This window comes from Heteronotia binoei, chromosome 5, assembly GCF_032191835.1.
Source record: "Heteronotia binoei isolate CCM8104 ecotype False Entrance Well chromosome 5, APGP_CSIRO_Hbin_v1, whole genome shotgun sequence".
NCBI lineage: Eukaryota > Metazoa > Chordata > Lepidosauria > Squamata > Gekkonidae > Heteronotia > Heteronotia binoei.
Window position 1 is genome coordinate 81,938,843 of NC_083227.1, and position 24,861 is coordinate 81,963,703.

Genomic DNA, 24,861 nt, shown 5'->3' on the forward strand with positions numbered 1-24,861 from the left:
CAGTTGGATAGAACACTTTCAACAAGAAGTGGGAAAATGGATGGGGGTGGGGAATGGTGAGCTGCCAGCAGGTAAACTACTTTTGCCTGTCCTTCCAACTGACAAGCTGGAAGATGAGGGTTGAACTTGCTGTTATGTCACTTGCTTCACTCACATATTCCACAGTAAGTGACTGTCATGGTTACAGCCTTGGTTGTAGCATAGTTTTCAAGTGACTGCTGCTTTCAGATGCAGCAGAATTAAATTTTGTACTGCCTGGGACTACCCTAGAGGGACCTTGGGTGTAGGCATGGCAGCCCCTATATTCATTTCACACCCTGCACCCTTCTTCCTCCAGATACCTCTGAGCAACCTATATAAAGACCATATATTATATGTAATAGTTTCTCTTTAAATATAACTTTTGACTTTACATCTTAAGTTATCAGTAACACAAGTAACAAGAAAAGCAGCCCCTACAAGTATTTACAGAATAGTTTCTTGCACAGAAGAAAGATTTGGTTTCTGGAAGCAGCATTGTCTTTAGTGTGCTTAGACTTTTTAAAATATACTATTCTACAATTAGTCCTCTCCTCTGTGGACTTGGTTCTGGGGCTGATTGTGAGATGGCTCTAAACCATGTCATTTCAGAGTGCAAAATGGTGCCTATTGGGTGCTTGCATGTTCCCAGACCATGAGGGAGATTACATTTGGCCTGGCCTGACCATGTTTTGCCATCTCACATGGAAAGACTACCACCTGTCTGACTTCTTTTCTAACTCCAGCTCCGTATGGCGGTGACTATCTTTATTTGCCATCTTAGAAGTACAGAAGAAAGAAGTCATAATCCGCCAAGAGTAGAAACTGAATGACATGGAAGATGCCAGACTTTTAAACATTCCAAAGATTATTGCAATATATTTTTAAAAATTATCTCAGCACCTCAGGAACTCTTTAGAAAATGAAGAACAGGGGTAGAGAGCACTCTGGATTTTGAAAGGGACACCAGTCCCCTAAGATAGCACTTGTAGCTGGGAAACTCCTCTCCCTACTCCTTCCTCCAGGAGAATAACAACCTCTTTTAAAAGGCTAACTCATATTCCCTCAACCTATGTCACAGGAATACCTACTTAAAAATAAAGTATTTTAGGAGTCCATTTAAGAGAAACGTTCTTTCCCCAAAAGAGGTTTTGTTTTAAAAAAAGAAACAAAGAATGATCTTTCCTCCTCAGGATTAACCAGCGATCAATTCAGAAAGTTTCAAGGTGGCTTTCCTTAAGAGCGAGGGGCTTTTTCAGCTGCTGAGACTTTCTGACCAATCCATGTTAATATTTCCTTAAGGACAGAAGTGGTCACCTCAGGAAGTTCTTTGTGGAGGGCGTGATAGGCCTCATCATACACCTGCAACCAAGAAGATGATGGTTAAGGTCACAAAACCAGCACATAAGTAAGTAAAGAAGCAAAGGTCTAGAAATGAGGGGTGGGGGAGGAAGTAGTACCTGCAAGATGAAAGACACATTACTGCTGTTAATGAGGAGAAAACAAAAGGGATTGCTGGTTGATGTATATATACAAACCACAAGGAAATGAACTGCCAAAATTGGATATCTGTACACATGAAAATCATGGAACAAGATTGGCTCCCTTCCTGGAGCGCTGGGACCTAGCAACAGTGATCCATGCAACAGTCACCTCAAGATTGGATTACTGTAATGCCCTCTACATGGGGCTGCCTCTGTGACGAACCCGGAGGTTGCAGCTGGTGCAGAACGCGGCGGCTAAGCTGTTATTGGGGCTCCCGAAGTGGGAGCACATACAGTCAGGGCTATGCGGACTGCAGTGGCTGCCAGTTACTTACCGGGTTCATTACAAAGTGCTGGTTATTACCTTTATAGCCCTATATGGCTGAGGACCTGCCTACCTGAGGGACCGTCTTTCCCCATACAAACCCCAGAGAGCACTGAGGTCAGCAGGGAAGAACCAGCTGGCTATCCCCGGATCAAAGGAGGCAAAACTACAAAACACTCGCACACGGGCCTTCTCTATCGCAGCTCCACACCTATGGAATCAGCTCCTGGAAGAAGTGCGAGCCCTGAGGAGCCTTGACCAGTTCCGCAGGGCCTGCAAGACCACCCTTTTCAGGATGGCCTTTGCCGGTTGAGCGACTGATGTTAGGTGATTCCTATCACCATTATTTTTATGAACAGAATTAGCACCTAAAATCTATTTGTATTTGTGTTAAATTGGAATGTTTTTAAGACTAATGTGATTTTAAATCTTTGTATAATTATATGAATATGTTGTTAGCCGCCCTGAGCCCGCTTCGGTGGGGAGGGCGGGATATAAATAAAATATTATTATTATTATTATTATTATTCATGATCTTAATAATATCAGCATTTGGCCAATTATATCCACACTTGTTCTTGATGTGCAGTTGTGACCATTGAAAGCCCATTAAGGCAAAACTTGTTTGGTCTTGTTCACTGTGATTGTGGTCTTGTTTGTATATCACCAATTTTGGGGGCATTCATTCGTATTATATATTGTACACTGAGGACTACTTAGTCTGGTGGCTTTCAGTCTAGACAGGGGTGTCAAATTCATTTGTTATGAGGGCTGGATCTGACATAAATGAGACCTTGTTGGGCCGGGCCATGTGTGTACCTATCTAAGATTAGGTAGCAGAAATATAAACTTTTTAAAGGACACAAACACGACTAAAGATTTTTTTTAACCTTAAAATAAAACATGCTTAAAACATTAGCACTTGTTGGTCTTAAAGGTGCTTTATTTGTATTTCTCCCATGCGATCCAGGGAACTAGGAAGCTCTGGCTCTTTCCCTCCCCCCACAGGGGACCAGGACCAAGAGCCTCAACCAATGGAGAAAATCGAGGTTTTGCTCTGTAGCTCCTGTGCGATTGAGCAAGCCTGGCAAAGCAAGTTGAGATGCAGAAGGAAGCAAGAGAAAGGGAGAAGGAAGCAGACAAGAGCCAGTTGTTCAGGGGCCTGATAGCCCTTCGGGGGCCTGATTCGGCCCCCGGGCCTCATATTTGACACCCCTGGTCCAGAGACTAAATTAAAGGCCTGTGTTTTTAAATTTCTATGATAAATGCACTGTATAATAAATTGATTTATTTGTTTGATTCATTTTTATGTTGTTTGTTCTCAACCTATGTAGTATCCAGTTCAGTTTTTGGCTTTGTTTTTTCTCTCCTTTTCTTGGTGATCTCAAGTAGAGTTGCCAAATTCTGTGCAGCTGCCATAGCCTACAAGATATACTGTTGATTCACTGACATGTATTTACTTTTTAAATATGTCTTAATAGAAGACTGCATATACATTCTTGTAATCACTCTGTTAGTGTATGTTTTATTTTGCTGGTCCATGACCATCATAAATTATTGACTAGTGGTGGGATGTGGATGGTTGAAGGAAGGAATCAAACTGTGTTAATGTAACAGATCCTAAACAGGGCATTTTGTGGAATGCTACATATTAAGTCAGCTTTGCAAATATATCCTTAAAAGTTGCCAGTATGATCACAGCTGGTCACAAGGGATACCACCCTCCTGGCCTTGCCAACTCATGACTGCATTATCAGACCAGCACTTGAATTTATCCTAATACTTCTATTTCCTCCCTAACGCTTAAACGGGATCAGAGAACCAGGACCACAGCTGCACAAAATAGAGTACAGGTTGAAGAACAAACACTTTTAATTATTTCTCACTCTTTCCACAGTTCAAGTAATCTTATCTACTGTTTGTAAGATCAGACTGAAAGTGCCAAGATACAGGTGCAACTCTTTAGCAATATCTTCTCCTTTAATGTACCAAATCTCCATCACATGTGCTATATAAATCTTCATAAATACTCCATAATGCCTCAAAAGTGAGCCTGTTTCTAGATGCTCAGCAAAATATCAAAAAAATGCAATCTAACCCTCATTTTTATTTTCAGCTGAAGCAGGTGTTTCTTTAAACCACTCCAATGCCTGATGAATAAAATTACGTAAGTGTAATTTAAACAGTTTATTGCTGTTTTCAGATCCCCAAGTATTAACACTCTCCCTTTCCACTTTCCTGTTTATACACCCTTCCAAAAAAAAGCCCCCCAGCTTGAAGCACCCAGCTAGAGACTGTGGCACAATGTCATTCCACTGATCTAAGCTCAGATCCCTACTCTTTGCCTCTTACTGATCCGGTGGTTGCTTAGTTTTTCTTTCTCCTCCACATGTTTTATGTTTATTTCCCTTCCCTCTGTCTACACCTCCTCCTTAGGAATCAGCATGACCTTTACACTGTGTGGAATGTTATGTCAGACTGCCACCAGGCTATATGCTCCTACATCTGTGGGCTTGTTCTATCACCTATTTCTTGTACAACACACCCTATGATGGAGGGCCATCATGACGCCTTGGGTTGGGTGCCTAGAGGTGATCAGGGCAGACCAGACTACAAATCCCATTAATCCCTGAGGGACAGCTCACTCTCTGTGTGCCTAATTTACCTTTCAAGGCAGCAATAGAGATAAAATGGGGAGGGGATGGCTGATATCATAAGCATGGGTTAACTTCAAAATCCACTGAGGCCTTAACCTAGGTTTGGGAGATTTAAGCACAAGAGAAGAAAGCCTGAAAGCCCTTTCCTTCTGATGCCTTGTGTCCGTAGCCGCTGTTTCTGGAAACATATGTTCTAGATTACTCCATGATCTAATAATCAATTAATTGGCTCATGCTTTCTTGAACTGTGCAGATACAGAGAGAGATGTTCTTACTAAAGTCTTTTATCCACCCTTTCATAGGTTTGAGAGTAAAGATGAGGCTGGCAGTCAAGCAAGCAATTTCTTTTACAGTTTTAGATTGTAAACCTAAACAAACTTTTACAGAAAGTGGTAAATTCCACAGAAATAAATGGGATTTCTGTCTAAGGAAATGGGCTTAGCAATGTGATGTGGAAGAGTGGTGGAAGGGTCTAGCAACCCAGGCTTTTATTTGTATGGGTCTGGAGATAATATAGGAATGTCTATGAAGCACACAGACCAAGTTAAGAGACTCCAGAACAGGCCCCCTAGACTGAGGGTCAGAATGACCCTGCAGAGAGGGGTTTTGCTCTTCTCACACATTTTCTGGAACCGACGCACAGCTAGAACAAAAGAGCCCAGAAAAAGGTCCTTGGCTTATGCACATTCCAGAAAACCCACAAAATTCCATCGCAATGCCAGTGAAGCAGGGATTGGGGTACAGATCAAAGGAGCACCAAAGGAATTATCTCATCTTGGGTGAACTCCTATCTCCAAGAAAAAAGACAGAGGTTCTCTGGACCAATGAAATGTGACAAAAAGCCAAAAGCGAGAACTTTGGACCCAATCATCACCCTGTTCCCCAAGTTAGCTGTGCCAGCCTTTGTTATCAGAAAGGTAGTAAAATATTATGGTTTGTGAAGGTAGCCTTGAGGAAAACTCAGGGAGAGGAAATGTGTTGGTACAGCGAGAAAGCTGTTTTCCTCCACATATCAATACGTCACATATAAAAAGATCTGTGGATCTCCTCTTTTAGCAGTCTGGCTGTTGAGTCTCTTAATTTGGTCTGGGGGACTCTTGTTATGTGCTTCATCTAGGTATACCTTTTACTTGTGTGCAATTTTCCTATGGAGCACCTTAAGTGGGTTTGAAAGGCACATCATCATCCCCCTCCACTCCCCAGCCCAAAAATTCAAGATTACCTTGAGTGTTTTATCTTGACTTGGAGCAGTATCCATCAGCAAATAGGAACCTTTGATATCGCAGAGTTTGTCAGGCAAGCCATGGAGTACCAAGACGGGAAGGGTCAGTTTAGGGAGAGAGCGTTCGATTTTTGCAATGGCATTCATCAGCTGGATGACAAAGGAGACTTTCATGCCACCATGATAAACCAGTGGGTCTGTGGCATAAGATTCAACCTGCCAGAATAATGCATCATTAAGAAGTGGTAGATTTATTTTTAAATATATTTTATTATATTTATATCCCACCCTCCCCTGATGGGCTCAGGGCGGCTAATAACAGTTAAAACAACATGGAATTAAATCGTTACAATTAAATCACAATAAAATCATTAAAACATCTCAAACATATACAGTTCTAATGCCTAGATGGTGTTGTTATTAGTTCTTGATTAGTGTTATTTACCATGATGTTATTGGATGTAGTTTAGCGCATTACATTTCTGTTTGGGTTGGGTTAGGACAGGGGTGGGGAATGTCCATCCCGAGGGCCGTTTACGTTTTAAGTTGATAATTTTGTATGGCCCACGAATGATGTTATAAATATCCAAACGGCCCTTGGCAGAAAAAAGGTTCCCCACCCCTGAGTTAGGATATCAGTGCTGTGGGGTGGTGAAGTAGGGACGGTGGCTCAGTGGTAGAGCATCTGCTTGGGAAGCAGAAGGTCCCAGGTTCAATCCCCAGCATCTCCAAAAAAAAAAGGTTCCAGGCAAACAGCTGTGGAAAACCTCAGCTTGAGACCCTGGAGAGCCGCTGCCAATCTGAGAAGACAATACTGACTTTGATGGACCAAGTGTCTGATTCAGTATAAGGCAGCTTCATATGTTCATATGTACTGGTCACCTCCATTCAGTGTTAAAAGCCTGTTTAAACAGTTCCATCTTTCAGGCCCTGCAGAATTGTGGCAAGTCCCACAGGGCCCTGATGTTTTCAGGGAGAGCATTCCAGAGGGTAAGGACTGCTACTGAAAAGGCTCTTGCTCTGGTGGTGGACAGCTGAACATCCTTTGGTCCAGGGATCATTAGAAGATTTTGTGAACTTGATTGTAGTGCTCTCTGAAGCTCATATGGGGAATCAAGCACTTGATTGTCATAAACAGATAGCACTTGATTGTCATATACACCAGCTCCTGAGGTACCTACTCTCTGACAATGGTTTTACAAACAGTACAATTTAATAGATAGCTTTGTTGTTTCTATGCAATTATTCTCCTCACAAGTTCATTAGTATTGATGACAGCCATATTGCTTCCGAAGGAGGCCTCAGTCAACAGATGCAAAGGGAGGGGGGTCATGACAAGGCTGCTGTTGCAGGAGAGGCAGCTACATTTGTGCTGTATCAGTGCTGTCTACAGAAAGATACCACAAGTCACTTTCAGAGGGGTCAGGAAGATTTCAAGGCCTTTCTTGCTATATTTAACTAGCAAAAATTCCCTTTCTTCCACCCTCCTCTATTCTCCCAAGAGACAACCTTGATTTAGAAAGAACTGACTTCCTGTCAATGTTCTCAGGGAGGGAGAACTCGGGTAGCAGAACAATCAAGCCACCGTATTTTGTGAAATCTCTCTTGCAGCAACTGGATGTATCCTAACATTTTCAACTGGGCCAATTTGACTCCCTCTCCCCAATTTAAACAAAAGTGCTGGGTTCCCCTGGCTACTTAGAAACTGGCTCCAGACTAAAGCTGCAAGTTGTTTGTTTGGTGCTGTGACACAAGCAGTGAACAAAAAGCAACACAGCTCTGATCTGCTTCTCCTACTACAAGGCAACAGATGAAGAACTCTTGGAGGAAGGAAAATCACAAAGGAGTGGGTGGCAAGAGTAACAGAAGTTCTCTTCCTGCAGAGTAAAATAATGGAGATAAATTCATATGAGGTGCCCCCTTTGCCACCCCCATACAAAGCCACAAGTGCCGGGAGATGGTCTAATGGGGTTTTCTTTCTTTCTTCTCCCAAAATGATTGGAAGATGAAAAAGATTTCTCAGAAATGTTAAGAGGGATTAAAAAACACAACAACCCAAAAAGCACAACCAGCCCCCATTACTGGGGAGATAATGACTGGGATGGAGGATGAAAGCATTGTACCATGGGTCTCATCCCAGTGGAAAGAGAGGGAAGGCAGAGACTGAAGCTCTTTCCGCTGTCTCTGAATTACATACTATAAAAGTGGCAATCTTCTTAATGATTCATGATGTAGTTCTCATTAAAGCCTGAAGGAAAGCTCAGGATGTTTTTTTTTGTGTGTGAGGGATGTTAGGGGTGGGAAGAGCGAGGCCTTTGTGTTTATGTACTTGCTTCATCTCACTCTTCTTTGGCTATCTTTGCAGCCAGTGTTCTCTTTGGCATATATATGTTTGTGTGTGTGTATAAATCTTTGGTTCCCCTCAGGATTAGATTTCTGTATTCCTTAATCCTCAATTACCTTTGAGAACGGAATATTGAGAAAAGCTATTATCACCACTATTAGCATGTTTAAAAGTAAATTTATTTCAGCAATTCAGAGTGGCCCTGGAAATCTCACAATAAGGGAATAATAAAAGTCATCCTCTGATATTTGTTCCCAGCATCCAGACAGCATTCAAGAACAGAACCTAACAATGCATTCTAAACATAGCTGCAGTAACCTGTGCTTGTACTGCCACTAACCAGGATTGAATCTGGGCTTAAAAATCCCATTTGCTCGGGGAGCAATTAACTTCAATTTTTAGTTTGTATTAGAGTTGCCAACCTCCAGGTGGTACCTAGAGATGTCTCTCTATTACAATTGATCTCCCATGACAAAGATTGGTTTCCCTGGAAAAAATGGCTATTTTGGAGGGTGGACTTTACATCATTATACCCTGCTGAGGTCCCACCCTGCCCTCCGCAGGCTCTAACCCCAAAGTCTCTGGATATTTCCCAAGCCAGAGTTAGCAACCAAAGTTTATATCCAATGGGTGACTGAAGTGAGTGTTTAACCACAGATTTTTGCATTACAAGGGAGTGATGAAAAACAAGCAAGGCTGGCAACAAACAGCATTTGTTTTTCTGAATGGTGATTAGACGGCAGGTCTGAATGCAACCTCTGCAAACTCATCTTGGCTTTAAGGTTTTAACCCATGAAGAACTATATATTTTGTCCCTCTTGAAGTCTAGAGAGTAAGCATATGTGCTTCTCATGACAGTTCAGGGACTTTGTTTGCCGGTTCTCCATTACTGAGTTCTTGTTGTGTATTTTTATCCTAACTGTACTTTGACAATTTTATAGAGCTTCTGGACCAGGATTCAAAAGGGATGTATTATTCTGAATTGGAGAACTGTTAGCTTGCCCACTGAAATCAAAACCTTCAAATGTTGGCAAATGCTACATAGGCAATAGGATGCGTTTGTCTTGCAGCATATACTCAAGTACAACCCAGAAGCATTTGCTAAGTTTCTGTCCATTCTGTAGTATTCTTTGGTGTTATGCTGCAGGTTTTGATAACAGTCCCCAGCTATTCACTTGGTCCTTTACTTATACTGTTTTATGGGCCAATGAAAGCATTATTTCACCCAAGCCTATGGCCAATTTTTGTTTACCACCAGCACCTTCCCCCAAAGTACATGTTATGAGCCCAGTTAAGCTTTTTAAATATCACGCTACTGGATTCTTAAAACTGCCAATTACAGTTTACAGTGTTACATTTTTTAATTATTATGTCAAACCTGCCGCGTGAGCCTTCTGTGAGAGCTAATAAATGACTCAATGAACACATACATGTAAGAATGATACTTTCAGTGGTTAAATGGTTAATGCATGGCAGGTATTATAAATAATATCTATTACATAGATGACACCTCTGGAATATGATGGGTTGCTTGGACAGAGTTAAGCATGAGGTCAGAGAGAACCCCTCCCAGGCTCCTGTGCAGAAACTGCATATTGACCTGGTTCTTCCACCTTCAAATTCAGTGCAGTGTACTTTTCACAGGTTCACCCCAATCCAGCAAGAAAAATCTGTGTGTGCATTAAAGCTTTATCTGGATGCATATTCAGGTTCTTACTGCGCCAGCTGAGTGTGTGGATACAAATGGGGATATAGAATGACATGGGAATCCTGGTGGTGCTCTATATGGCCTTTCCAGGCAGGTCCTAAGAGAATTCACAGCCAAGGATGATGCAACCTAGCAAGGGGTACTCTACCAGTCCCACAACAGATGACTGTCAGGGCTTTTGCTGAAGGCCTTTGTAATTATGCTCGAAACGTTTTGGAGTTACACATCAGAATTAATAAGCAAGCAAAAAAATTAAACAAAATGTCTCAAATTCTCCATTTACATTTCATTCCTTCTTTGCAAACTGCTATGAACACAAACAAGTCAAGAAATTATTGGAGGGTGGCCCAGTGATATTTATAGAGACTAGAAATTGGTCTGGCAGATAAATACATTCTACATGTTAATAATGGCTGTTCCTAGTAGAGTCTGATCTTGCATTCTGCAGGTTCTGAGTGTAAGGGACATCTATAAATCCTTAGCTCTATAGTATATCAATACACTATCTATACGTTTCATAGGTCACTTTTCAGAAGAGATGTGGTGACAGCAAAGCTTTGAGGTGTGTTGGCTTGCCAATCCCCAAATCCCAGCGGGGTTTCTTCCACTTTCCCAGGCTCCTTCCCACCCCCAGTCAGCTGGCCGGCAGGGGAAGCCCGCCCCCAGAGGATCATGTGCCTTTCCACCTCCGGAGGCTTCAGTCTCCGATTGAAAGGCTTCCTCTTGGGATGGTGTGTCTGTGTTACTTTGAAGAAGTTGGCAGCAACTCGCGAGTAAAGAGGCCAATCCCTCACTTCAGAGTTTTGTGGACGTGCTCTCTGCTGGAAAGGCTGTTTTGCCGGAGGAGCCTTACGTTTCCAGAATTCGGCTTGTCGGGGCGATTGAGAACGTTTGTAAAACGAAGCTTTCAAGGTTCTCTGTCGATTAGGCTGGGATTGTGGTTGAGTAACTCCCAATCTTTTGCCCCGTTTCCTACTGTCGTCAACAGTGGTCAAGATGTCGTCCATGGTGGCATTAAAGAGGCCCTGTCCGTCAAAGGGTAAGTCCTCTATTTTAAATTAGATGTCAGGCTGCAGTGACGAGGACCTAAGCCATGCATTCCGGCATAGGGCAACTGAAGAGGCCATGGTCCTAGATGAACATGCCACAGCATGACATACTGTGTTAATTTGCTGCTTGCTGACCCAAATGAAGAAGAAGAAGATGATATTGGATTTATATCCCGCCCTCCGCTCCGAAGAGTCTCAGAGCGGCTCACAATCTCCTTTACCTTCCTCCCCCACAACAGACACCCTGTGAGGTGGGTGGGGCTCGAGAGGACTCTCACAGAAGCTGCCCTTTCAAGGACAACCTCTGCCAAAGCTACGGCTGACCCAAGGCCATTCCAGCAGCTGCAAGTGGAGGAGTGGGGAATCAAACCTGGTTCTCCCAGATAAGAGTCCGCACACTTAACCACTACACCAAACTGGCTCTCTCCAAATGAGTTCCTGAAGGAGGTGGGAAGCCTGCTTCTGTGCTGCATCCGGTAAGGAAGGAACCAAGGTGTTAAGCTGGGAGGTGAGGTTGAAGGCATATGCCGAAAAATAGGCCATATAATTGTGGGTTTTTGTTGTGGCAGTGGTAAGGGAATAGATCTTTCTTCCCAGAGTATCCAATTTCTTGCCTTCCTTTTCAGGTGGGACTGGGTGTCTTGTCTGTTTTGATTTTGAGGATGAATGCACTATCATGGAATTTGGAGCCGGATGATTGTAAAGAAATTTAGATTCAGGAGCATGAATTTTGTAAAGGGATTCAACTCGTTTCGATGTGGGTGGCACTGAAGCGGGTTTGTCCCAAGCCTCTTTCAAGGTTTCCATGTGGACTGGGAGCATCGGAAGGAAAGAGCCTGCTGGTAGGTCTGCATGCACTAAATCGTGGACTACATCCAAAACTCTAGGTGTGTCAGTAATCAGCTTGACGTTAAGGGAGTTGGCCATATTGGATAACAGATCCAGATAGGATTTGGAACCCTCTGAGGGTGAAAGGTCATCAGGTTTGATGATATCAGATGCCAGTGAAGGAGGAGCTGAGGCTGTGGAGTGGGATGAGTCGGATTGTTCAGCTTCAGACTTTTCCTGGGTCTCGATTGGTGTCTCAAGAGGCTTAGTTATTGTAGCAGTTTGTTTGGTCAGCAAAGGAGGCTGTTCAGGTTGTTAGGAAGAGACTGAACACACCGAGGTCGATCTGGTTGGAGACAGTGGCTTCAACACTGTAGTGTAGTGTTTGGGGTGACGATGGGGACTTTCACGGTACCAAGGATGGTCCTCACAGTATGCCTGCTCTTGATGTGAAGGAGTTTCACGGTACCAAGGGTGGTCATCCTAATATGCCTGATCCCGATGCGAAGGATGGTAAAGTACCTCACGGTATCGAGAGTCTTCACGGTATCGATACCGATGGGAATCCGGTGATCTGTAATATCTTCGGTACCTGCGAGGAGATGGTGACCTGGACCTTGATGGGCTATAATAATAATAGCGTTCCCTATGATGACTTCGAGATTTCTCAGCTTGAACTCAAGTGGAAGGCTCTCTCGGTGTCAAGGGTTATCTTAGGGGTGGAGATGCGGGTGTCAGTATCTGTTGTTTGGTAGGCATCGAGACCTCTCAGAATGAGTGTGCGCCAAGAATGTTAGGGCGCTGACTTCTGCTGGAATCTGGAGATTCGGTGTCGAGGATCTTGTCTGGTAAAGATCCTTGGACTGAAGGAGACCGAGAATGAATGTGTATGACCTCAAGAGGCACGGTATCAATGGGCGCCGAGGCTTCCAATGGAGTCGGTGCTGTCTGTACCGGGGTTGCGGTGTCGATAGTTGGGTGTGATGCAGAAGTCATTGTTGGAGACTTCGAATCCAAAGGTCTATGGTTCTTAGACTTAGTTTTTGGTGATGTCGAAGTCGAAGGGTCTTTAGAAGTTGACTCTGTGCGATGTCTCTTCCTAGAATTGTCAGACTTCTTGGAATGTTTCCCGGACTTAAGCTTACTGAGAACCGAGGCCACGGAAGCTGCCAGTCGAGCCACACCCTTTTGAGTAGATAGGAAAGTGCCGAGGTTTGGAATCCCAAAGTATGGGACATCGTAGGGCGCAGTGAAGACTCTAGCAAGTGGCTTCTGAGTCTAGCCACGCATTTTTTTTCTTGCTTGCTTTCCAAACTGGCTACAATGCAAGCAAGTATCGGTACGATGAGCCTCACCCAGACAGAAAAGGCATAAAGAATGTCCTTCGGTAGATGGTATTTTTGAGGCACACTGAACACACTTTTAAAAAGTGATTTTGTCTTTTCCTTCCATCCACCCAGGGGAGAGGGGGGGGGAAGGGAAGGAGAAGGAGAAAAAGCCGAAAGAGGAGAGGGATAGTAATATATATATATATATATATATATATATACACACACACACACACGATACCAGTGAGTTGAAGAAGATGACGACGAACGGTGAGGAAAATGGTGAGGAAGAATGCAGGAAAAGGATGAAGATCGCGATGAATAGAGGAGACTCAGAGGTAGGTGTATCCTGGGTGGCGGTAAAGAAGAAACTGGGTGGGTGAGGCGCCTCCCTCTCGTCTGGGCATGCGCGGTGGATGCCTCCTCCCCGGGATGAGAGGAAGTTTGTGCCAAAAGTAACACTCAAAGATTGCTTTGAATTCTTCGAGGTCGGGTTCGATCCTGGCAGATAACCCATGTGTGGGACTGCACAGAGACCACGAAGAAGATAAACACAATTCTTCAGGACACAGTACAAAAAAATCCCAATATACAATATTTTCTTATATAGTCCTCAGACTCATAAACAAGGTACAGTCTTCAATAATGTCAAGATGAATCGAAGGAGAAGAATATGTCCAATCAATAACTTGATAAGGAGAACCGTTTTGGCAATGCCTTCCTCTGTCATAAGTCTTTACACAAATTAATGTGTGCAGCTTCTTCCATAATATAGATAATCATTCGCTGATTGGGATCCTACTCTTACTCTGTTCTCAGACTAAGCTTCTCACTGAATTTCACAGCTGTTTATGTCCAGTTGGGGGCAGGAAATCCCCCCATTTGGAAGCCCCCCCTTCAAGGTCATCAGAAAGCGGAATGTCTGCTGGGCACTCCATTATACTCTATGGAGAATTGATCCATTGGTATCTGGGGCTCTAGAGCAGGGGTCCCCAACCCCCGGGCTGCAGAGCGGTACCAGTCCTTGGCCTGTTAGCAACTGGGCTGCACAGCCCCACCCCTGTGCTGCCTCGTTGTTCCTCCATTTTCACAAGTTTAAGGCCAGGGAAGAGGCGGTGAAGCACCCCCATGCCCAGGAAGGAAGTGGGGAGGAGGCAAGGGCAGCACAGCTTTTTCAGCAGGTCGCTGCCAGAGCTGCCACAGTTTCCCTCACCAATCAGCTGGGGCCAAAAAGGTTAGGGGCCACTGCTCTAGAGGAGGCTTTTTTTTTTTAGGAATAGGCCCCAAATTTTCAGCATAGCATCTGGTGCCTCTTCTCAAAACACCCCCCACATTTCAAAAAGGGGGTCCAATTCTATGAGCCCCAAAAGAAGGTACCCCTATCCTCTTTAAATGTGATTGCCAGAACTCCCTTCGGAGTTCAATTGTGCTTGTCACAACCTTGCTCCTGGTTCCACCCCCAAAGTCTCCGGATATTTCTTGAGTCAGACCTGGCAACCCTACTCAGAGCTTTTGTGGATTCAGTCCATAGAGATACTCCCACAACAGAGACAATTCCTCTGACTGATTAGAGATATCGGGTGTTTTTACACTGACAGTTTGTGACTCTCTATCACCACATTGGAAACACATCTTTTACATTACCTAACATTCTCACAACTATTTTGCATCGTTGCTGCCCGTAGCATCTATATTTGTTTTGGTGAGATGAGTTCCAGCGCTGCGGCTGCAATGTTTTTCTCAAAACTAGTTTTGATTTGGTCATTTCTCTACAGGCGTTTCAAACTTGTATTGTAGAAGTTTTCATGTGTTTTAAAAGATTCCTCCAAAAGCCACAAGGTGCAGTAATTTGCATGAGAACTGACAGCACTTGAAATTTTTACGTATCATTGCTTGCCTCATCTTGTAATTTAAATTTGTATTGTTTTTGCAGTGTTGACATGATTTCCAAGCAATTGTATACATTTAACTAAGCACTGGTATTCCGTCTGCCCTCTGATCAGAGACCCCCCCCCCCCAAAAAAAAAATTGAAATACTTTCAGCAGGAAATATAGAAGTTTGGCTATGCAAAATGGGCAGAGCAAGGGTGTTTTTACATTCAGTTTGATCCAGAGTTTTAGAGTCTTCAAATATTCTGCCACCATTCTGCTTTAATTATTTCCCCTTTACATTGGTGGATTTGCTCTGCTCATTTTGCGTAGCCAAACTTCTATATTTCCTGCTGAAAGCATTTCAATTTGCGGGGGAGGCGTCTGAAACGCCTGTAGAGAAATGACCAAATCAAAACTAGTTTTGAGAAAAACCATTGCAGCAGCAGCACCAGAACTCATCTCACCGAAAAAAATGTAGATACATCAGGCAGCAACGATGCAAAACAGTTGTGAGAACATTAGGTAATGTAAAAGGTAAGTTTCCAATGTGGTGATAGAAAGTCACAAACTGTCAGTGTAAAAACATTCAAAGACTCTAAAACTCTGAATCAAACTGAATGTAAAAACACCCATCATCTTTGCCCTGTTAACTATAATTCTTCTCCAGTACACACTACTAATGCAAAATTCCAGAAGATGTGGCCATTGTAGTTCACCCATTTGTACTAAGAGAACTCAGCAATAGGGGGTTTCCGTCTACTTATCAAGGCAACAGCAAAACAAATGGGCAGCACGGAAAAAGGAGTACAACACACCACAGTGCTTTATAAGGGCAATAACATTCATTCTCACCTCTTTTTTATTCCGGGAAACCACGTTTGGGTCAATAGCTCCCAGGGACAGATTTGGCAGGAGTAAATTAAGTACTCTAGCTGCAAAAACCTGAGGGAGAGAAATGATGTTAGTAACTTGGACAGCAAAAGAGAGCAATGCAGGACACAGATGGAAGAAATTGTTTGAGGTCCATGGCTGTACCCTCAGTGAATGCCCGCTGAGGATGTGGTCCTACATGCTAACAAACAGTTCAACCCCCCCCCCACATCAAAATATTGAAAAGGCAGGGAATAGACCCACCCCCGCCAGCCCATTGAGATGAGGAAGTGTGTAGCATACCATGTTCCTTAGAGCCCCTGTTTTCAGCTCCAAGCCCTCTGCATTTTTGCCATGCAACCAATTTAACCATGGAGAGCCTTTCTGCTAAAACAGCTGGGTCTGGGCCAGTGAGGTCCTCTGTGAGCCCCTTTGGGTATGCTGCTACCCTGGTTTATCACCATTTACTTCTTATTTCAGGCGGATGCAAACCAAGCCTCCTAGCCTGAGTGATTTACAGTAGTTGCCTAGGCTGCAACTCTTTCTGATGAGGATTCTCTAGGGGGCTACAAATAAACAAGAGTAAATGAGCTTGCATTTGACTAAGGAAATCTATTGCACCCTCATCCTCTTGGAGTGCAGCACAGAGCCTCCAGAGCATAAAGGTGCTGGCAGAAGAAAGTCAAATATATTTTTCTCCCTCTAACAGCATTCCACATGTGAGTTTGGTACTTAAAATTCTCCTATTTTTCTTTTGAAAACTGTCCTAATTAAGTGGTCATTGGGTGAAACAGACAACAGCAAAGGAAACAAATAGCTAGGTCTTTGCCCTCTGTTCTAACTAACTGCCGCACTGCAGCCATGGATACAACCTGCAAAATGTAAAATGGACTGTGTGCCCTTGCTCGGATTTGAATTCATTAAGTGTAATCAGTTTCCATAACAGTCTCTGATCCTCCTGCATCAAAGATGCTATGGTCTGGAAAATTATATTGTATTATATAAGCAGTGATAAAAGGATGAAATGAAAGACCTCCAGAAGTATCGACTATCAAAGCAGCCACAAATTTCAGAAGTATATACAGGTAATGTTCTCACTGTCTACCGGGTGCCCCTTTGGAACCAGATTCTCATGAACTACATTCAGTTCTGCTGAAGTCAAAAGAAAAATACTGGAGATAAAAGTGTTGCCAGAAATGTAAATGTGGCCTCACAACTTCAAAGCACATAGCACAACTTATGGTTTTAATGGCACATCTTGTGTCCTTTCTCTGTCTTGGTTAGCCACTTATGCTTCATCTCAGCTCAGATCCTAGCACTGGTCTGACAAGATCTTAACATGGCCTTGCTGATGTCCTGAGAGATGGTAATGAGAGTTGGTCGCCCATACAAGCTTTTAATTGTAAAACATTTTACAACATGCATTTTGATACACATTTGGGTAGAAAAAATACACATTTGATGGACCATCTGAGTAGCAAACATGGTTAGTAGATTCCATTTGCCTTGGTCCAAACTAAGCTACCAACACATCTTCAACAGATGCTATGCCTTGGAGCCCACATTCAGAATAGGATATATATATAAACTTAAGGAGGATTTGGAAAGTTTTCAGTTTGAAATGCAGGACTAAAAGCAGAGAGGCAGCCACATGACTGCACTCACACTACTACTAAGATAAGTCAGTACTGGCTGTTGGATCAACTGCAGCCTTTTCCACAATAAAGTACCGCAGGGCTTGGCTTATTTGCAGGTAGCAACTCATTTAAAACATATGGTGGTTTAATATTCTTCTGCAGGTACCCCCCCTGAAGATGGGCAAGGTTAACAACTGCCTTCTCTGCAATAGCCCACATTCTCTGGAACCGCCTTGCCTGAAGCGGTCAGAAAGGCTCCCACACTCCTAGCATTTCGCAAGCTATGTAAAACAGAATTGTTCAAGAGGGCATTTTTATAAAGGAAAAAGGCTACACCATAACAGACTGGCCCATAAAAATGCATTGCATTTCCACTAATGCCAAATTAAACAGGACAGAACATGGTTTTGCATGTTGAATACTTATGGTTTGTTCAAATGGCAGCTTCTTTTCAGATTTCTGCAATCCTAGTTCTTTCACACTGTTTATTAGATGTAGCTTCCCATTGACTGCATTGATTTACATTGCATAATTGGCCTTGAGTCTCAGTGACAAAGGTGGATTGCAAATAATGCAAATAAATATGCCAAAACACTAATCGTGTCTGTTAGACTGATGGAAACTCTTTCATTAGACAGAATGATGACTTTAAACCCCCTCCCTCTCATGGTGGTTTTGCCAACATGCAACAACATACCTGGAACTCTTTGAGGTGTGGGAAAGGAAAGCTGCAGAAGGGAAAGCAATGGCAGGGAAACGAGTTAAATCCCTCACTGCTCTGTTCCAAACTGCATCCTTAAGGAGCTTCTTCCTAAAGCAACTACTGGGATTTCATAGCATGTGCGGTTTGTAGCCCTTTGGCATCTATTAACTTTGAATACGACTTGTAATTAGGGTTGCCAATCTCCAGGTGGGGGCAAGGGATCCCCCAGTTTGGAGGCCCTCCCCCCATTTCAGGGACATCAAAAAGCGAGGGGGGGGAATGTCTGCTAGGCACTTCATTATTCCCTATGGAGAACGTTTCCCATAGGGTTTAATGGAGAATTGATCCATGTGTATCTGGGGCTCTGAGGTGGCTGTTTTTTGAGGTAGAGGCACCAAATTTGCAGCATAGCACCTGATGCCTCTCCTCAAAACACCCTCCAAGTTTCAAAAGGATTGGACCAGGAGGTCCAATTCTATGAGCCTCCAAAGAAGATGCCCCTATCCTTTATTATTTCCAATGGAGGGAAGGCATTTAAAAAGTTTGCTGTCCCTTTAAATGTGATGGCTAGAACTCCCTTCAGAGTTCAGTTCTGCTTGTCACAACCTTGCTTCTGGCTCCACCCCCAAAGTCCCCAGATATTTTTTTAATTGGACTTGGCAACTCTACTTGAAATGAATGGGGACGGGGTCTTACATTCACTCCCTTTTTAGTAGAAAAGCACATATATGCCAAAAGCATTGTTGGAAGGAAGCCATGCCTGGAAGCTGTGTGAAGGTGAGCTTACATTTAGCTAAACTACCTGGTATTCATTAATTGCCTGGATTTTTACCTTGATTGGCGTTGCTACCTCTGGGTTTGCAACTACTAAAGGAGAAATTAATACCAAGCCTGAAAAGTCATTTGGTCTTTCGCACGCAGCAAGGATAGTGATGGCTCCTCCCTGCAATGGAAACAAAAGCAATTTTTGAGTGGTAACACTGATAACTATTAGAGGAGAATTAATACTGAAGGAAGAGTTTAAGTACTTTATAGGCCAGAATCTTGTCGATCTGCTCTGGTGCTGAGTCACCTTTCAGCTAAAGCTGTTCAACCTGAATTTCCTTCTGCCTACAGAAAAAGTCAAATTTAGGTCAGGCTTCATTTTCACATATATTTGAATTCAACCAGCAATAATGGCTTTTAGATCAGCCACTGTAAAGTTGGTGATCTCAGCTTCTAAATCACAGCTGTGCATGAAATGTAGAATTCATCTGCTTCTTTCAGAGGAGCAGCTTATGACTCTACTCCAGTAAAGGTGCCCCCCCCCATGCTGATGTAGCCTTTGGCATACCCAGATGCACAGTCATGCAAAAGAAGTCATTGAGTGAACCAGCACACATTTATTATGGGATCATTACACCGCACTCAGAAAGCAAATACATTTATATATCAAATTCAGTTTCATTGTACAAAGCTGGAGGGCAAGAGATGATCAAAAATGCAAGCTCCCTACTCCACCCACCCAGTAAATGACTTGCTACCTGAAAAAAAGAACCAAGTTCTAACAGGAAAAACTGATTGTCCAGAAAGGAAAGACGATAGTCATGTCTTTAAGTAGACACAACCTATGGGAGAAGGAACATGATTAAAAGGCAGTAAGATGTACATAGGAGCTTCAAAAAAACCCAATGTAATAAGGAACGATCTAGCTACAAAGAAGAGATGATAAATAAGACCGGCTGACCATGACAACTGAGAGGAAACAAAAAAGACAGTATCAGTCAGCTACTTCTGACAACATTTAAAGAAATTCTTTAAAATCCTCCCTCCACACACCACCACTAAGAAGTCAATACATCCATGGTGCTGTTTCTGAACAAGGGCTGGAATGCTTGCCAAACTCAGCCAACTATGATCTAATATTCCAAGAAGTCAAAAATGCTGGCATGCAAGTGACGCCCAGCTTTTAATTGCATGCTGAGGTCATCACATGCTAATGGCAGAAGCGAGAGCCCCTTGCTCCTCCTGCCTTCAGTCTCAGCAAGGAAGATAAGCTTTAATTAACTGAAGGGCATACATGGACAAACTATTCATGTCAGAGCATCTGCCCTCTGCTCCAGAGAACTTCTGCCTTACTTCGCCCAAGTGAAACATAATCATCACAAACCATGAATGAGCTAGTTTTTAGTTTTACAATTTCACACTACAGTTGGGAGCTCATGTGACTGACTTCCTCCATACACAAACACTACCTTTCATGTAGATATTCCAGATAGGCTAGGCTAGAGCCCTTCTCCATCATACACTAGTTTTCTATGTGCAAATAATTTCTGTGAGGAAAGCATGCAGTGCCACAAGTCCCTACCTACAGTCTGAAATTGTGTCTTCAAGAAACTAGGTGATCTCCTCATTTGTTGCTTATGAGACCTCAGCCTAAGCCACATGAGCCTAGCTTTTCCTACTACTCATGTGCAGTAGCTACAGACACCGCTGAACAAAGGCTCAGGAAAAAACATGAAACAAACACAAGTTTTATAAAAGTTATCACCGTTAGGTCAATTTTTAGACTGTAAACTCTCCTGTTGTCCTGTACTCTGCTAAGTTCCATTCACATTGATCATGCTGTATAAATGACAATAATAATACTAAGTTGTCCCCACAGTAGCAAAGGCTACATGTGCCCAGAAATCCTCGTTACCACAGAGTCTGTGTGGGGAGGAGAGCCTCCATGTGATTTAAGATTCTGGGAGGGACTGGACTCTGCCATATTCTAGAAGACAGTTGAATTTGTCATTAGTACAGTTCTTCCTTGTGTAACAAATTCATGGTTTACATACTTGTTCGGCAGTATTTAACTAGTCAGGGACCTAAGATGTTTTGATTGATGAGATGCCAATTATAACATGGACTACTATTTAAATACTGCCCTGTTCATATATAGTTCATATAGAGCTGGCAAGTCTAAGGCATCAGTAACCAGAAATGCTTAAAAAGGATGTGAATGATTAGTTGTCAGGAGAAATATTTGGTGAGCTTCCACAGTGCTGAAAAGCTACCATCCTGTTTACATGTAGCAATGGCAGAAGCAAGAGGAATGGTCCATTGGTACTTACTGTGAATGGTCCTTCTCCTCAGAGGACTGGAGGATATGTGATTGGGTTAATCCAGTCTTCCTCTAGGGAAGGCAGGAAATACTTTTTTCTCCTTCCTTTTGGCGCCTTGGAATGACCCTCCCCTTTCAGTTTTGGGATTCCTAATAGCAGTAGCGGTGTAAACACTCTGAACTAGCTAAAGAAAAATATAACTTGTCGAGAACATTAACATAATAACCATAAACACTGAATACCTAATATGAGTAAGTAAGTAAGGATAGAAGTTAGGTCAGCTAAAGTACAGATAGAGAAAATGATGAAGGGAGCGGCTATATGTCCTCCTGTCCTCTGAGGAGAAGGACCCTTCACGGTAAGTACCAATGGGCCGTTCTCCCTCAGAGGTCGAGGACATGTGATTGGGACCTTCTATAGCAGTGTCCCTCTCTTGGGTGGGTTGTCATCATCTTCTGCTGTGGTAACAATATGCTGTAAAAACTTTCTTCCAAAGGCTGCTTCTGCCAATGCAATGGAGTGGATTTTATAACGTCTGACAAAGGTAGATATCGATGACCATGTTGCAGCTTTGCAAACCTCTTCCACTGAGGCGTGATTGAGAAGAGCTGCATTTGTAGATGCACTGCACAATGAATGAGCTGTGATTCCTGTAGGCGTTGGCAGCCCTGACTTCTTGTAAGCCTCTCTGATACATGTTTTTAGAACTGCACTGATGGAATTACGAGACATTTTGACTCCTATTTTAGGAGAGAGATATTAATGAACATACAGGTTGTGTTGCGTATGTCCTGTGTTTTGGCAATATAGATTTTCAGCGCCCTTCTTATGTCTAATGTATGCCAGGCAAATTCCTTAGAATGCTTAGGTTGTGGACAGAACGTTGGTAAGCAAATTTCTTGAGAATGATGGAATCTCGATGCAGCTTTTGGGATGAATGTAGGACCACTTTATCCTTGTGGAAATGCAGAGGTCTGTCTTAATAGACAGAGCACTACCTTTGGATACTTGGCGAGTGGATGTGAGGGCTACCAGGAAGAGCACCTTCATTCTCAACCACTTTAGGCCCACCTCTCGCAGAGGCTCCAATGGAGCCTTCGTAAGTGCCGACAATACTGGGTTGAGTCTCCAGGTGGGAAAACGATGTATCTGAGGTAGTGCCTTCGCTGTTGCACCTCGTAAGAATAACTGAACGTGAGGGTGTCTGGACAACTTATATCCTCCTGTAGGAGGAAGGACCACGGACAAGGCTGCTACCTGTCGTCATAGAGTGGAAGACATAAGGCCTGATTGAAGACCACCCTGTAGAAAGGCTAGGACTGATGTGATGAATGGAGACAATGGATCAATCTTCTTTCTACAGCCCCATCTCACAAATGCCTTTCATGTGGTATTGTAGATTCATACTGTCGACTGTCTCCTGGAGGCTAAGATGGTGTCAGACACCTCTGAAGAGTATCCGAGCAGTTGCAGGAATCTCCGTTCAATAGCCACGCGGTCAAGCATAGCCGTCCTGGGTTCGGGTGCCAAACCGGACCCTGGATAAGCATGTCCGGCACTATTGGTAGAGTTAGAGGCTCCCAAGTTGATAGATCTTGAATCATGGAAAACCACGGACAGCGGGGCCAATATGGAGCGATTAGGATGACTTCTGCTTGGAGCTCCCTCACCCTCCAAAGTGTTCTGGGTAGAAGGGGGATGGGAGGAAAAGCATAAAGAAGGCCTGGAGGCCATGGAGATGCTAATGCGTCTATCCCGCTTCCTGATGTAGATATCTTGAAAAGAAGCGAGGTAGTTGACTGTTCACTGGAGAAGCAAAAAGGTCCACTAGAGGACGACTGAAATGCTGACTGATTAGATGAAAAATTCTCGGATGAAGACTCCATTCTCCCTTGCATATGGACTGTCTGCTCAGCCAATTGACTTGTATGTTGTCCTGGCCCCTGATGTGTTCCGCCCGTATTGATGTTAAATTCTTTTCTGCCCATTGCAGAAGTTTCATGGCCTCCCTGTGTAGTTGGGATGATCTGGAACCCCCATTTGTTCAGGTAGGCCTTGGCTGACATGTTGTCCGTGTGGACTAACACATGCTGATTGGATATGATAGGCTTGAAGTGAAGCAGAGCTAAACAAATTGCTCTGAGCTCCAGTACATTGATTGGGAGAGACTGTTTTGGGAAAGACCAGCTGCCCTGGACCGGGGAATCCTGAAGAACTGATTCCCATCCCTGGAGACTTGTGTCTGTGAATATCTCTTTGAGTGTGGTAACACTGGACATCTTGCCCTGAAGTAAGTTGTTTATCTGTGTCCACCACTGAAGGCTGGTCTTGACCCTGGCCGGAACTTGTAGAGTCATCTGTCTCCTTTCCATAATTGCAATCTGATAGGATCATAGAAATAGTTGCAAGTCCCTGGAATGAAGGCACGCCCATTGGACCCTGTCAATACATGAGATCAACAGACCCATCAACTTTGCTAGTACCAGGAAGGTTGATGAATGGTTCTGAATTACTGAGCTTGTGGTGATCTTGATCTTCTCGGCCTTGGCTACTGGAAGGGATAGGGACTTGTTGGTGGAATTGATTATGGCTCCCAGATGCTTGATGCGCTGAGCAGGCTGTAAGGCACTCTTGTTGACCAGGAATCTGTGATTCTGGAGGCACTGAAAGGTAATCTCTGTGTCTGCTAGACATTTGGATTTACTGCTGGAACAAATCAGAAGATCGTCGATATAGGGATGGACATGTATCCCCTGACGTCTCAAGCGTGCCACAGGTTGATGAGTAGCTTCGAGAAGACCCTGGGTGCCATGGAGAGACCAAAGAGCAAAGCTCTGTATTGAAAATGGTGGCCCTCCATAGTGAATCATAGAAAACGTCTGTGTGCTGGATGAATTGGTATGTGTAGATAGGCCTCTGTCAGGTCTATGGAGGTGAGAAATTCTCCAGGAAGTAGAGAGTCCATTACGAATCTCAATGTTTCCATCCGGAAATGACAAAGTTTGACATATTTGTTCAGAAATTTGAGATCCAAAATGGCTCTCCAGTCTCCCGACCTGTTGGGAACCACAAACAGGATGGAATAGACTCCCTGGCCTTGTTCCTGAACTGGCACTGGTTCGATTGCCTGAATTTCCAGAAGATGGAGTAATGCCTGAGATATGATTGCTCTCTTGGCAGGCTTCCTTGCTGAAGGTGATCTGACGAATCTGTTGGAGGGAATGGATTTGAACTCGATGGAGTATCCCTGGGATACAATTTCTAGAGCCCAAGAGTCCACCTGCGAAGCCTGCCAAGCTGGGAGAAAGTTAAGAAGATGAGCTCCCACCGGTAGAAGAGAGTAGTCATGCCTGCTTGGGTTTAGTGTCACGGCTCATTCTGTTTGACCTGCTGAAGGATCCTTTGTTGAACTTTGATCCGAAGGTACCTCTCTTAAAGGCTGCCACAGCCCTGGATGCAAAGGAGATAATATCCAAGGTGGCATCTGCAGTAAACGAGGCTGCTTTGAGAGTTCGAGAGGCACCCTCTAGGAGTCTTCTATTGTCCCAGGCAGTAAGAGAAGCAATTTCCTAAGCCAAACTATGGACACTCTGGATACTAAGGAAGCGGTAGAGGCAGCCTTGACAATCATCGCCACGTATTTATGTACTCTCTTTAGAGCCACTTCTACTTTCTTGTCCAAGGCGTCTCTAATGTTGCCCTGTCAATCCTCAGCAAGCAACCCCGAAGT

At 43.6% G+C, this 24,861-nt stretch overlaps 1 protein-coding gene across 1 annotated transcript in view; it reads right to left on the reverse strand.

The window, feature by feature from the left end:
• Nucleotides 1-368: 368 nt before the first annotated feature.
• The window catches only part of MGLL (monoglyceride lipase), a 134,303-nt gene continuing 109,810 nt past the window's right edge, over nt 369-24,861 (reverse strand). The window contains exons 5-8 of the mRNA XM_060239693.1: nt 18,878-18,988; nt 15,688-15,777; nt 5,707-5,922; nt 369-1,380 (exon numbers count right to left, since the gene is read on the reverse strand). Coding sequence (XP_060095676.1) covers nt 1,255-1,380; nt 5,707-5,922; nt 15,688-15,777; nt 18,878-18,988 — 543 coding nt within the window. The 3' untranslated portion in view covers nt 369-1,254. The remainder of the gene's footprint in view (nt 1,381-5,706; nt 5,923-15,687; nt 15,778-18,877; nt 18,989-24,861) is intronic.